Source organism: Canis aureus, chromosome 28 (genome assembly GCF_053574225.1).
Source record: "Canis aureus isolate CA01 chromosome 28, VMU_Caureus_v.1.0, whole genome shotgun sequence".
Classification (NCBI taxonomy): domain Eukaryota; kingdom Metazoa; phylum Chordata; class Mammalia; order Carnivora; family Canidae; genus Canis; species Canis aureus.
In genome coordinates this window covers 10,462,303-10,478,036 of record NC_135638.1, presented here as the reverse complement: position 1 = coordinate 10,478,036, position 15,734 = coordinate 10,462,303, and the positions used below count along the sequence as shown (strand labels likewise).

At 37.2% G+C, this 15,734-nt stretch overlaps 1 protein-coding gene across 20 annotated transcripts in view; it reads left to right on the top strand.

Annotated features, from left to right (window-relative positions):
- The window catches only part of RALYL (RALY RNA binding protein like), a 707,896-nt gene that overhangs the window by 612,480 nt on the left and 79,682 nt on the right, over nt 1-15,734 (top strand). For 19 of the 20 annotated variants that reach the window (XR_013367029.1, XR_013367028.1, XM_077876403.1 and 16 more), the window contains one exon: nt 8,124-8,171. Coding sequence is in view for 18 of the 20 variants with exons in the window: in XM_077876403.1 (XP_077732529.1) it covers nt 8,124-8,171 (48 nt within the window). In the remaining 2 variants the exon portion in view is untranslated. Of the gene's footprint in view, nt 1-8,123; nt 8,172-10,670; nt 10,717-15,734 lie in introns of those variants that run through there. The other variant, XM_077876410.1, reaches the window with a different exon arrangement.

Sequence of the window (15,734 nt, the reverse complement as noted above, 5' to 3'; positions counted from 1 at the left end):
AAACTCTAATATAGATATTTGTTTTCCTACAAAAAGTAATAACAACAAATATTATAGCAGAAATTGCCACACACATAATATTCAATTCAAAAAATTTCAAATGGGTGACTGCAAACACTGTGCCTTTACAAAACGCACAGTCTTATAAAATAGACCCCTGGATGGTCAATTGTTATATAATACATTCAGATAGAAGTATGCATAGACGCTCTAAGAATTAAATCTGCATATTTATGGCTGAGTTCACTTAAAACAGAGATAGAAATACTCTACAGGATTTTGACTTGAGTCCTCATGGAATACTTTACTCTGGAAACGTCAGTGTCAAGAAATTAAGACAAATTTGATTAAGTTCAAAGAGGGAAGACAAGAATGATGAATGGAATAGAGAGATTGGTTTGTAAAGGGAAAGGTTAACAGAAATAAAGTTAGATAGATTAGCTAAGTGACAGGAAAAGGAGAAAGCTGACAAGCAAGAATTAAGTGTAAATACAAAAAGACTATAATCAAGGAATAACAGAAATACATGGAATTTAGTTTCACCCCACAGGCTTTATAATTGGGGAAGCTGTGGGGCTTGAGTTTGGCCTTGAAGAATGGATAATATTCAACTAAAAGAAGATACAACATGTTGATAGCCGGAGAGCTTGAGCGAAACCCTATAAAGAGAAACTATTGAGCAACCAGTTGGGTTAATACAGAAGACTGGTGTAGAGATCCAAGGATGTCTCTCTGACAGCAAGGAGTGTTTCTTTGCCACAGAATAAGTGCTGGAAAGTGCTGAATGGTTGAAAGAGTAGTTGAACAAATTATTAAAGAATATTTGAAGAAAGAGCCACATTTCAGAGAGTACTGAATATTGAAGAGTCTGAACGTTACCGTGTAGGCCATGAGGAGTAATTGAAGAGTTTGTTGTTGTTTTATTTTTTGCATTTTGTGAAAGGAATGCTTTCAAGTGACTCATAACATATATCATGGGTGGGAGATGTGATTATACTTGGGACCAGGAATATCAGTTTGGAGACCATTTCATTGCTCCAGACAGGACTTTATCTCTAGGCCAGACTTTCAAAATAGCTAGATTATTGGTTCTCCTGCTTTCACAGTAGTTCTCTTACCAGGTGTGTCATGCTGTTTGAAAAAAAAAATCATTTTCATGGTAGCTTTATCAAGTAATCATGAATTAAAAAGAATAATTATTTTCATTTATTCTAGATGAAAAGACAGAAGTGGAAACTAAATGCCATTATAGAATTCTGTGTGTAAACATCTTTCTTAACAGAACACAGCTTAGAGAAGGGTAACAAGCACACCTCGTTCGGGAAGATACTTCCAAAATCACAATCCCTGTGTTAACTCAGCCGGAAGACAGAAAAATAATTCTTTATTTCCCCCTCCCTTTTATCTCTTGAGAATTTCTCAGCATTCACTGTCTACACCTCCCTTAATTAAAGTAACTATCCTTTAAGTGTGTGAAACAGTAAGCTTGACTCACAGCAAGGAAGAGACCAGAACTCATGACTGGGCTGGATGGATCGTTTTTAACCTTTTCAATGTCTTAGTCACTGCATCGTGTTGAGCTCCCAGATCCTGATCCACAATTAGCCAGAAATCTGCAAATGTGTCATAATTCTTTAGGTTCCCACTCACCTCCTCCCTCAAGTCTGAAGTCCTTGGTGGTAAATCAACAATTTTGTCAATGCAGCTGAGGCTAAGCAGCTTCTCTCACTGTTTTTGCATTTTTAATGTAGGTGTATATGCCTATCCACTATACACACACACACTCTCCAAAAGTTAAAGTTTTCTGTGAATTCCCTAAAAGAAAATAGACAGATTTTTGTCCACATATTATCTTGACAAAGCTTATAAATCTGTTCAACTGTATATACTCTGACATTTGGAAACCTGCACCAGATTTTATGACAAGTTAGAAATAGATCCTGTAGGTACCTCTGAGGCTACTTCTACTAACAACCTTGGAGAAGTGTGCTCTGGAAATTTAGTCCATTAGCCTACCTTAAACTTCTGCAGTCATGACTTCCACGGGTATTCTGAGGAAAGGCTGTGCTAATGATGGGGAATAGCCTTCATAAAGCACTGTTCTGCAAACTTATTCCACATTTTTCTACCACCACTTCTTGACCTTCTGGAAGGGCCTCTTTTTGAACGCTCACTTGTCAAATTCTTAACCTTTACAAAGACCAATTTCAAATGCCATCTCTTTCATAAAGCCTTGTTTGAGACCTGTCTCCCACCAGCCACATTCTATTTCTTCTTCCCGTAGCTCTCATAGCAGTTTTTATTTCTGTTTTGGCATTTTTCAAATTCTGCTTAAGTTAGAGTCATATGTATATTTTTTATTTAATCCCGTGTACTTAGGTTGAGATTCCTTGAGGTTAGAAGCCATGTTCTGCTGATATTATTATCCACAACTCCCAGTATTGTGCCTGACTTAAAATACGCAGTAAGTGATTATCCAGTTTAATTTGGGAAGCCAGATAGAGTCACTGAGAAGGCTTTAGTAGTAGTTACTATTGGCAAGATGTCTGTAAGGAAACCATTAAAATGTTCCCTCCTTGTGCTGGGAAGTTTATTCATTTTCTTCAGATTATATTTTAATGAAATTCGGCGACAGAAAATAAAAAGAAATACTTGTGTGTATTAGTCTATTCATATGAAGCTGGTTTTATGAATTTAAAGGGATTAGAGAAAATTGATCTCATATATTGCAAAACCTAATGAGTTGTGGTTTCTTCTTCTGTAAATGAAAAAGCTTAAATTAAATTCCAGGGAAGTTACTTGGTGTCATTTAATCCTCAGTAATAAAATAAAGACTATGAGTGTGCAACTCTAAACAATTACTTTACTAATTCCCATTTCCCATTAAATTTTGAGGGAACCTGAGAAGTTAGAATAAAGGTACAATGAAGAGTAGAATAAAAGTCATGAAAGTATACCAGCTTTAAAGTAGGAACTATTTGTGTGAAATATTCAAAACTGTTGTTCCACTTTTCTAAAAATTTGAGGATCTGCCCCTTGCCACATAGCATCCCTCCAAACAACAGAAGGCCTGATATTTCCTAGACTTCGTTCCTTCTTGGAAAGTGCCTAACACATCTGATTTATGACCATTTGTTTCAGTAGCCTAAGAACCAGTTTGTCATAAGAGCTGCTACGATGAGTCTTGCAAAGGTTCCTCCCGTAAAAGTCCCCTCCTCCAAAAAAGAAAAAGTAAATTAGCCCATGAACAGAACAATTTATGAAGAAAGGAAAGCCTATCTTTTTTTTTTTTTTAACTTGAAAGACAAGTTTTTCCTTCCAATAAAATCCTAGAATACATAAGACGCCTTAAAAGCCTGAATATGACTTCTGGAAATGCCATTTTTTTGACAGGTAATTTCAAATAGTTTCACAAAGAAAGAGAAAGAAGGGATTTTTAAGAGAGACAAAATCTGGGGAAGGGGTAAAAAAAGAAAGCTGGTGGCAGGAACACTGGGAAAGCATAATTGCCACAAATCATACTTGCCCTGTGGTTATCTCTTTTCATTTCTTTGAATCTTTCTTCTTTGGAAATCCAGCTTGATTTTACAGCTTATGACCTGAGCCAACTACAGCCATGGTATTTCTGCTAAAAGCCCAAACCATTAAGACAAAAACAGGCTTGTGATTACCAAGACAGGTCTGTTTGTGCATTTCATTTCATTTTGAACTGTGACAGGTAAAATTGAGTTCCTGATGGCAGACAGTGGTTCTTGGAGATCAGATAGTTCAGGGTGCTTAGCTACAACTTGTTCTCACAAATATGTCTCAGCAGTCAGTATTGAACAAAAAAATAAGCAAATTGGACAAGATAATTTAAGCAGCGACTAAGAAAAACAAAAATGATTTCCTTTTTCTCATGCATTTTTAAACTTCCAGAAGGCTGTTAAATTATTGAACTATTTCCTAAAGGTATGAAATACATGGGTGGAATCATCATTTTGAGCCACATTAATAGCATGTTTATTAATCGGTCCATGTGTCATATTTGGCACTCAGGGAATTTAAAAAGAGAGAGAGGACAAATATAAAAATCAAGATGAATTTATACATCTTTAATTAAATATTCTCATCATCATGTTCATAAACCCTTAAAATACTATCTTAAATATCTGAAGAAAAATAAACATATATACTAAAGCATTAAAATTATTAAGCTCATTTTAATTAACAAATGTCTGATGAAACGTAACACAATAGGAAAAATCACCAACTTTCGATTCAGAAAAACCTGTGTTGAAGTATCAGCTCTATGAAAAAAAATTCACTGACTTGGGGATCCCTGGGTGGCTCAGTGGTTTAGCACCTGCCTTGGGTCCAGGGTGTGATCCTAGAGTCCCAGGATCGAGTCCCACATCAGGCTCCCTCCATGGAGCCTGCTTCTCCCTCTGCCTGAGTCTCTGCCCCCCCCCCTTGTGTGTGTGTGTGTGTGTGTGTGTGTGTGTGTGTGTCTCATGAATAAATAAAATCTTTAAAAAATAAATAAATAAAATAAAAATTAAAAATAAAAGTTCACTGACTTATTACAATGTGCTAGAAACTGTGCTGTTGCATTTTGCAGGTGCAGTTTGCAAAGATTAAATACAGTGTTCAGTGTTGCCAATAAGCTAACTATGTTCTTCCAGAATTCACCGACTGAAGCCCTAACCCCCAGTACCTCAGAATGTGACTATATTGGGGGAGAGAGTCTTTAAAGAGGTGATAAAGTTAAAACGAGGTCACACTGGTGAGCCCTAATCCACTATGACAGATGTTCTTCTAAGAAGAGGAGAGTAGGGACAACCACGTGAGGAGACAACAAGAAGCTAGCCATCTTGCAAGGTAAAGAAAGTGGCCTCAGAAGAAACCAAACCTGTTGACACCTTGACCTTGGACTCCTAGCCTCCAAACCGTGGGAAAATAAATTTTTGTGGTTTTTTTTTTTGTTGTTGTTGTTTTTAAGATTTCATTCATGAGAATACACAGAGGAGAGAGAGGCAGAGACACAGGCAGAGGGAGAAGCAGACTCCATGCACGGAGCCGGACATGGGACTCGATCCCGGGCCTCCAGGATCACACCCCGGGGCTGAAGGCAGTGCTAAACTGCCGAGCCACCTGGGCTGCCCAAATCTTTGTTCTTTAGGCCTCCTGGTGTGTGGTATTCCGTTATGGCAGCCCTAGCAAACTAATACAAATGTCATACCAAGTGGAAGTCAGGGCCCAGACTTAGAGCTACGTAGTATCAAGGTCTGTCACCTATCCACACCCGACCTGACTATTTGCTCTCTTCTCCTCTTCCCTTGACCTCTACAATTCTAGAATCCCTAGGACCAGCCTCCTTTCCCTTTCTACACTCACTCCTGCAAAACATCTCACCTCTTTAATGGCTTTATTGCTATCAGCATGCTCACAACTCCAGGACTTATTTCCCCAGCAGGCCCTCTCTTCGGGGCTGCCCTCAGTAAGGCAGCCGTTGGTCACCCGTGGAAGTGTTTCTTGATTGTCTCACGAGCTCCCAAATGCTATCTTGTCCGAAACTGAACTCAAGATTTTCCTCTAGAGCTCTTCCTACCAATCTTTCCCCAGTTGTGAAAGGATAATGCAGTCTGCCCAGTTTCTTAAACTGACTCAGTGATATATTCAGTTGAATCTGCCTCCGAAATGTGTCCTGAACCTGTCTAACCCTCTCCATCCTGTCTGCAGTGTTGCCTAGGATGCTGCTATTTCTTGTCTGAGTGATGGCAGTAGCCCTGGACCAACCTTCTTGCTTCACTGAATCCATTTTCCTGACTTGTGTCTTTGTGCTTCTGTTCCCCCTGTTCCCTTTCTCCCCTGGCTTCTGATAGGACCTTTCTCATCCTTCAAGTCGCCAGTTACATGTCCCCTCCTCAGAGAAGCCAGCCCTGATTAATCTCTTTTAATAGTCCTCTCTTTCTGTTTTTCATTATCCCATTCATTTACTTCTCCGTATTTCCTGTTTAAAATGTTTTTCTTACTCGCTTTTTATCTGTTTCCACCACGGTCCAATAAAAAAAAAAATGCAACATAAAAATTAAATAGGTAAAGAAAGATAAAAGATTATCTAAACAGAGGACAGAGGTTGAACTTAACTCTGCTGAAACAAAATGCAGGGGAGTTTGTAAGATGTGGAATGAGCTAGTGGGAATAGCAGGGAAATGGATCGATACAATTAGGTCATCTGTGTTTGCTAATTGGCTCTTACCAAAGTTAGACATCTATTTTGCTTCTAAACCTTAAGTGCCAAGTACTGTTCCTGACACACATGTCCTTAATCAGATTCTGATACATGAGCCCCTGAATGACTATGCTGTACTAGAACGCTTAACTTGCATTATGTAGGGTATTTAAAATCTTTAGATCTCAGTGTCCTATAAAATTGGGATAATACTCTACATCTTATAGGTTGTTGTTAAGATTAAATAATATGTTCTTTCATTTCTCCTGACGTAAGAATAGTTGCAAACTAAAGGACTATTAAATTGATCAATTGGGAAATATAAAATTACATGCCTGTCCCATGTGGTTCCTCAAAAAGTTAAACATAATATTACTTTATGATCCAGCATCCCCCAAAAGGAGGAGAGCAAGGACTCTAATACTTGCATACCAGTGTTCATACTCCCACTATTCACAGCAGCCAGAAGGTGGGAACGACTCAGATGTCTATCAACAGAGGATAAACAAAAAGCAATGTGTGCATACACATTATATTTTTCCGTCATAAAAAGGAATGAAATTCTCATGCATGATACAATCTAGATAAACCTTGAAAATGTTGTGCTAGCTGAAATTAGCCAGGCTATGAAGGACAAGTATTGTATGATTCCACTTATATGAGGTATCTCGAAGAGGCGAATTCAGAAAGGAGGATGGAGAGTACCAGGGGCTAGGGGGAAATGGGGGATGGGGAGTTACTGTTTAATGGGTATGGAATTTCTATTTGGGATAATGAAAAATGCTGGAAATGTATATTTGTGATCTTTAAACAACATTGTGAATATACTTAATGCCACTGAGTTGTATACTTAAAATGGTTAGAATGGAAAAAAATAAAAAATAAAAAATAAAAATAAAAAATAATAAAAATTTTTAAAATGGTTAGAATGGTAAGCCTTGTTATGTATGTTTCATACCAATAAAAAATTAATGAATAAACATTTAAAATAATAATTCCCATGTAGTATAGACACTTCACTCATCATGAGTTTAAATTTCTTGCAGGCTGGGGAGGGTTGCACAGTGCCATGGAAAAATGCCCCAGACATGGATTCAGAATACTTGTTCTCCAGTCTCAGCTCTGTCACTTACTAGTGATAAAAATTTGAGCAAGTCACTTAGGGCCTTTGCACCTTAGTTTCTTCTAGTTACAGTATCCTACAGAGTTGTTTTGAATACTAAAACTAAAGGAAATAATGCAAATAGAGGGCTTTGTAAATTCCAACAATTATCTAAGTAGATGGGAGCAGTTTTTATTGTATATTCCTTAAAGAAGTTTAACACTGAAATGAACTTATTAATTGCTATTTAAGTGCCCTAAAATATTAAATAATTGATGGTAAGACTCAGACAAAGTGGATTTTTTTTCCTGTGTATTAAATCATGTTTTTTAGAATAAAAAAATGCTGAATTTCTAAGGAAACCACATTTCTGTTTTTTTTTCCACATTTCTATTTAGCATTCTTATCGTGAATGGGTCATTAAACCTTTCCTTTCCAAACCTTTTGTTCATTGTTCATACTTACTGTACATACCTTAGTAAGAAAGCATAACTATATTATACCTCATCTGGAAAAAATGGCCTTCATTCATATTTAATTATAGGTATTAAAAAATTTTATTTTGCTATCTGCTTTCATCTTTCATTCCAAACCATACAAACCATTTTCATTCCTTGCATGTCAGGCATAGAACAGCTTGATGTGGCACTATATCCAATCAGACATTACTTGTAAAACTTTTTAGATATATAATTACATTGAAAAATAAATATTTAAAAGCATAAGTTTCTTGTTATAACCTCATAACAGTATCAAAATTAGTGTGGTTGAACAAATGTCAACTAATTTTTTTGTTTCCCTCCTTAGTGGTTATGTCTTTGACTATGATTACTACAGAGAAGATTTCTACAATCGGTATGTAAATTGTTTATTCTTGTTTCCCTTTTATTTAAATTATCTTTTAACTGTTTTGTGTATTTCATTCCTAGGTGTTCTTGAATGATACTTAAAGAAAATTCTTTACTAAGTCCCAAAAAGTATAATATAGACAGATTTTCTTATTTTCATTGTGCTTACTGAAGCACAGACATCTTGGACTTTTAGGTCTTCAGAGGTTGTTAAGGCAAAAATTCGGTTATGGAATAGTTGAATAATATGCCAAAAATTTAATTAACCAATATTGTTTTTGCAGGTCTGTTGTTGACTTAGGATCCAAGACTGAAAGTTTTGTAAACTTGGAAAATGACTCCAATCTTCTAAAATGCATCTGCTTTCAATATGACACAGTGCAATGCCGTATTGGTTAGATTTGTAAAAACTACGGACAGTTCTTGCTTTGCATAGTAGTCTTGGATCATAAAGGAAACCATACAAAGTGATTTTAATAACTAGTGGAAAAAATAGAAGTTTCCATCCCCTCTAAAAAAATGTTCATAAAAATATTAAAAACTCTCTTACTCTTGGTTATAAATAATAGAAAAATACAGTAAAATAGTTTTAAGTACACTGTAAGTTAAAACGGTAAAAATATTGAGAATTAGTGTGTTTTGGTTCTTTGTAAAAAGACCTATCTGAAAGTAGCTTGAGCAGAGCTTGCTTTCTTGTACAACTTACACTACAGAACCAGCATCCTTCTTGTGCCTTGGTCAGTTGTCACCTTCCTTTCTAAGGCCGAACCAACTTCAGCAGCTTATCGGGTGTTGTGACTTATCTCTGAGAGTTCCTCAGAGTAGGGTTCTTTTGCCCATGTCACTTCTTCTGGGGCATCGTCATCCCTTTTTATCACCTCACAACTGTATTCTTCATTCATGTCAATATACTTGCTTTCATGATGTACCTCGGGCTCCATACCTAGTGTCTCTTTAATAGAAGAGGGTCAACAATTCTCAGTCAGCCATTTCTCCTACAATTCCATCCCATTTAATCTTATTTCACTTCCAGTGTGATCCATCTTCTATTTTTTGCTGCACTCTCTTCTTTGTTGACCCATTTCCTCTTTGGATTATCCATTATTGTCAAGTGCCACGTGGGTTTGTCACTGGCACGAAGGAGACAAGGCACCACACAGTTGCTGTCTGTGTGTGTGCCCTGAATAACAGATGCATGGCAACCAGACACCCTTTGAATGAAGTGATGTGACTGATCGCTGACCATGATGCACCTCTCTTATTTGCACAGTGATTTGTGGACTGCAAAACCAGCAGCAAAGTTTGCACTTTATGAAATCATTTTATGAATAGACAGTGGTAACTGAAATTTGATTTGCGCTGTGGGGAGATGTGCTATTTAACCAAAGATTGGTGACTGAAATTCTGAGATATGCACTCAAGGGCCCACACTGTACATAGATCATTAGACCAAACACACAACAATGAGGGTACATATCTTTTAAGCTTTTTAGTTGCAAGTTCTAGTCAAACAAACAAAAAAAAATTGCAAGGTATAGAAATGCAAACTCAGAAAAATAGCTCATAATGGGCATGTTAAATAAGGAAGAAACTTCATAATCCCTTGGAAGGGCCTTCTTTTCAGTCCAGCCATGCAGCTTCTTTTTCAGTTCCACAAGAACACCATGTACCCTCCTCCCTCAGTACCGTCTTCTCTGATGCTCCTTCACCCCATTCCTCCCTCTGCTATCTAGTTAACTTGACTTCATCCCTCAGATCTCAGCATGAACACCACTCTCGAACTAAATTAGGCTCCTCTGTTCCCCTCTCTCAGCACCCAGTACTGTTCCTTCACAGCACTTCTGCTTTTGTACTGCTGTATTGCTTTGTGATGACAGGATTTGATTCCTGTCTGCCTCTCTTCCTCCATGAAGACAGGAAGGATGCTCAGTTTTGTGTATTGTCGTATCCTCGGGCAATATCATTAAGTCTTAAACATAGTAGATACTGCATTTGTGTCCTTAATTCATCTCCTTAGATTCAGAGAGACTTTGGTTTTCCCAGGGTCATACAGTAAATTCATGACAAGACTACAATTATTAACTATTCATATAGATTCAGTAACCAACTGTGTGAATATGCAAAACAGAGGGGGAGCAATATTAGTCCATGGAGTTAAATGAAAGGAGAAAGCCTTGCATAAAAGGGTATCAGACCAGAACACACCTTCATAACCACTATGTTCAACTACTCAGTTAAGAAAGTTTTCCCACTAATTATGCCTTTATGACCAAATATGAATTTCAAAGGACAGTTTTCTCAAATCATTTTTATAATTGCTACAAAATACAGTATTTTTTTATAAATATTAGTTTATAGTATCTTATCCTAAAAAATTATCTGGCAGCATAAAATAAGCCCATTTACTATTAAGAAAAGATAACATTTAAATAGTGTGCGTACTATTTGAAACTTTTAGCTTTTGACAGTTCTAAAAACATTTTCTAATACAACTTTTTTTTTTCAGGATGCAGAACACTGTCCTAATTGCTATGAATAAAGTTTTAAATTAATACACATTGTCTTTTAGTCTGTCATTATGAAACTGAGCATTGTCTTAAGTGTTTTCTATCTTGTGATTTCCTTCTACATTTAAAGAATTTCTATGTGAAATGGAGTTTCTATCTAAATTATAGCCCAGTAACATCATTAGATAGATAGATAAATAGGTAGGTAGGTAGGTAGGTAGGTAGGTAGGTAGGTAGGTAGGTAGATAGATAGATAGATGTTAAAGAAATCTATCCTATCTATCCTATCTACCAAAGAGCAAGAGCCTTAATCAGCCAAAGAGTTATAGAGCTTGAAGCTTTCAGATGATTCTCCACTACACAAAAAAGCTAAGTCTGAACAATCCCCCAAATCATTTATTTGTCTTATATAAAAATCTGTTTGGCTTATTAAGGTACAAAAGATCAGTATGGTTGTATTGTTAACAGACTGTCTGAACAGACTGTGTCCTTATTAGTTTATTTTCCATTTTTTTGCACTTGGCTAAGAAAGATATAAGCATCCGCCACTAGTGGATAGAGTCAGGAGTTCCCTATGAAAATAGATTGTCGCAAAGGGAGAACAGAATGGAGAGGCTGGACGTTATAAATGGCTTACAAAGTGCTAACAGTTTTATCCACAGTAATTTCTCATAAATTACACTCTGCTTGAATTTGTGGTTAATTTTTTTTTCTCTTTTTACTGGTGGTGCAAACTTAAGCGAGTTATTTAATACCACAAAACAGGTTGTCTCATCCATGAAGTGAGCAAGAAATTAATTCCTGCCTCATAAGATTGTTCTGAGGATTAAATGAAGTAACATGAATAATGATCTGCATTATGCCTGGTATATTTTTCCTGCACAATGTTAGCTAGTAACAGCTAACAGTAACCATTAACCATGATGGTGGATGCATTTCTTATACTGACAGTCATGTAGCATTGTCCCTATGACTGAGAAATCAACTGGTTGGTCAGTTGTTCCAAAATAGCCTATTGTGACACCTCTGGATTATTCTGTTTATCTTGTTTTCCCTTCTGCTCCCAGAGCAGAACAGCTTAGTCACTGCCAATACATCTATATCTTGTGGTTTTCGGGTTTCTGCCAGATTTGGAGATTCTAATGTGATTGGGGATCTTCAACACACTTCTTGCAAAGAAAGAATCCTCAGCTATTTCCTTTAACCCCAACCTGCTTTGGTTTTGGTTTAGAAAACAGAAATCATGTAGTTATATTTAATAGGAATAATTGTACAAAAATACTTTCCAACTAGGTATTAAGGAACTGAAAAGGCAAAAACACAACACTTATGGCATAATGGACTTAGCAACTACAGGAAGCAGGTACCAACTCTAGGAAACAGAGGAAAGCGTTGGGATTACCAAAACTTCATCTAGATAAAGGAAATTATAGAGCAGAAACTGGGACTAGGAGGTTCTGCTCAGCTGCTGCTGCCTTTTCTGAGCCCAGAGGGAGAACCCAGAGGACTGGAACTAGACCTCTTTGAGGGAATGTGAAGACGCTCTTGTGCAGGTCTTGCAAAATGACTCATACTGGACTCAGCTGCTGCTCCCAGGATGCATCACTGCTGCCGGGGTGAAGAAATGAGGCAGGAGTGATGCCGACTAGAATAGGCAGCCAAAGAGGAAGGACCATGTCGTGTCTTCCTGCTCCAGTCTTGCAGTCTCCCTCTAGGTCCTTTGTTGGCTGAGCCCAGCAAGGAGCCAGCTGACCCCCTACAGAAATGCGGTTGGCGGAGTCCCAACCCCAGCTGTGGCTAAAGGTGGGTTTGAAGCTGAGAGATAATAGCTTGGTCACTGCCATACATCCAGATCCTATGGTTATCTGGTTTCTGCCAGGTTTGGGGATTCTAATGTGATTGGGGATTTTCAGCCCTTAGATAGTTGCAGCTTACAAAAGGACTTTACACCAAGGGCCATCATACTGTCATTGTTTTGATACATTGGCCCAGCAATAACTTTCTAAGGACTGAGTTAGTGTCTGTTTGTGGTTTCAGGGATCAGGAAGAGTATCACTAAATAATAGACCTGAGTGGTTATTCTAAACTTTTTTCATATTACACAAAGCACTGCTCAATAATTTATAGCATTAAATGGCATTTTCTTCTAAAAGGTCAAGTCTGACTCTAAATGAAGGACATTACATGTTATTAAAACTAAACATCAATATTTATACTCTTCCAAGTGAAGTGAAAGGATATATACCTAAAAGTATATTGAATCCCCCCAGGGGATGTTTTCAATTTATGAGATATTAGCAGTGTTAATCCAGTCTTTTTCCAGCAGTATCAGGAAAAGCACATAACCCCCAGTATAAGTAAACTTCTGTTAATAGAGAAAAAGAAATGCTAGAAGGGCTTCACCATATAGAAAACATACATCCATATTAAATGATGTGAAATGGGCATTGTTCAACTCTGGCACAATTTGGACCTTGTGTAATTTTTTTTTAAGATTTTATTTATTTATTCATGAGAATGCACAGAGAGGAGCGAGAGAGAGGCAGAGACACAGGCAGAGGGAGAAGCAGGCTCCATGCAGGGACCCTGACGTGGGACTCCATCCCAGGTCTCCAGGATCAGGCCCTGGGCTGAAGGCAGCGCTAAACCACTGAGCCACCTGGGCTGCCCCTGGACCTTGTGTAACTTAACAGAAGAGAAGCTACTAGAGTTGCAGTTAACGAAAAAAACTCCCCAATAAGTTGCAGTTGTTTCATTGATTATAGAGGACGGCATATATTCATGAATATTGGAAAAACATATTAGCAAGAGGCAATGAATGTTTCATTATGCAAGTTTAAATTACCATCTAATAAAATAGTATTCCACTTAAAACATTTAGAAATGACATTATGGTACACTTGACAAAGGGCCTATGATTTAGAGTCAGAAGACATGAGTTTCAGGCCTAATTGCATATGTGCTGACTGGTTAAACTTGGGCAAGTCACTTCCTCCATGTTATAGAATTATAAGCAATGAATAGGAGAATCATTTTACTTATTTATAACCTCAAAAATGCTATTTGAATGTATGAACTTTTTCATTACCCAGAGTTGTATACAAAATATAACAGAAAGCAAAGTTGTGCAAAGGGTGAAGATTATATTAAGGTCAAAAAACTGCAGAAAAGATCATTCAAGATTTCAGCCGGCTTGTCTTTAAAAGCATATTCAAGAAATACCTGCACAAGATCTAGGAAGACTTCACTGAAAATCTTGGAAAATTTTAATAACACAAAACAATAGAAATTATTCATTTACTGCTCTGCAGTTAAGTGTGCCTTTGAAATGTTCTAATTCAGTTGAAACCAAATGCTTACTTGAAATCAAGGTGGAAGTTATAGACAGATTTTATGAATTTTGAGTAATTCAAGCAGGGTACAAAATAAATATAGTGAGTAGGCTGTAAGAATTATTCATGTGGATTTCAAATATATCCCTTCTTAAAAAGGAATAGGTATTGGGGCGCCTGGTGGGCTCAGTCTGTTAAGCATCTGCCTTCAGTTCAGGTCATGATCCCAGGGGCTTGGGATCCAGGTTTAAGTTGGGATCCCTGCTCCCCAGGGAGTCTGCGTCTCCCTCTCCCTCCACCCTTCCCCCTGCCTGTGCCCACTCTCTCTCACTCTTTCAAATAGATAAAATCTTTTTAAAAAATGAATCAACACCTTAATTTGATTTTATAGACTATACATCTGTAGGAAGTTAAACATGCAGAAGAGAAGGGTTCGAGGTTGAATCAAGACACAGAGGAAGATCTTCTCTGATCCTCTGGTTACTGATATTCACACTTGCTACAAAGCCCCAGTGAGGACATGGCTCTGAACCTGTTCTCAGTTTTGAGCTGTAGGCAGCCTCATTTTTTTGACCCCTAGTCCAGACCACATGTTTTTGTTAGCATTAAGCACATGGTGACTATAGCCTTTGATTCACAGTAAGAAAAATGAAGAACTCTTTTCATGAGGGAAATTTAGAAAAAGAAAAAACAGGTAATTACCAATTCTTGAAATCTATCTGAATAATTTATCTAAAATTAAAATTTAGTGTTCAGTAACAAAATATTATGCAAATATTACATTAATTTTTTTTAATTTTTAAACCACAGTAGCTAACAGTGAAAAATAGGCATTAGGGGATCCCTGGGTGGCTCAGTGGTTTAGCGCCTGCCTTCCGGCCAGGGCGTGATCCTAGAGTCCCAGGATCGAGTCCCATGTTGGGCTCCTTGCATGGAGCCTGCTTCTCCCTCTGCCTGTGTCTCTGCCTATCTCTCTCTCTCTCTCTCTCTCTCTCTCTCTCTCTGTGTGTGTGTGTCTCTCTCTCATGAATAAATAAATAAAATCTTAAAAAAAAAGAAAAATAGGCATTAAGTCAAAGTCGATCAGGTAACGTTTATTAGAATACAATATATCTGTTTGAGAAAATGCACCACAGCAATTAAAATAAACATTAGGAAGACCATTTTGCAGGCTGGAGAAGTGTTTTTAATATAAACCTAGGAGAATAGCCCGCATACAGGACTATGCATATATTATGTTCTCAACTATGTGAAAAAAAATGGATACTTGTGGGGAAAAAAGATTAGAAAATGATAGTAGTTGTTTATTTATTTATTTAGAGGGAGAGAGAGGGAGAGGGAGAGGGAGAGAAAGAATCTCAAGCAGGCTCCATGCCAGGGCAGAACTTGACACAGGGCTCAATCTCACAACCCTGAGATCATGATCTGAGCCAAAATCAAGAGTCAGATGCTTAACCAACTGAGCCACCCAGGTGCTCCATAAAACAGTTGTTTTAGAATACGAGATAGTTATGTTTTTCGTGTATTTTTTCAAAAATGTTGCTTTATTATTAAGCTTAATACTAAAAAGCTTTTAATAAAAACAAGAATTCCAAAGTATATTCACTTTATATGCCAATATGCCATTATATTGCTTTGTCCAAAACACAGCTAATTTTTAATAGCAAATATCCATATTCTCCTAAAGACAACCTACGTGTATTTTTATCAGGTACATAAATATTATTTACC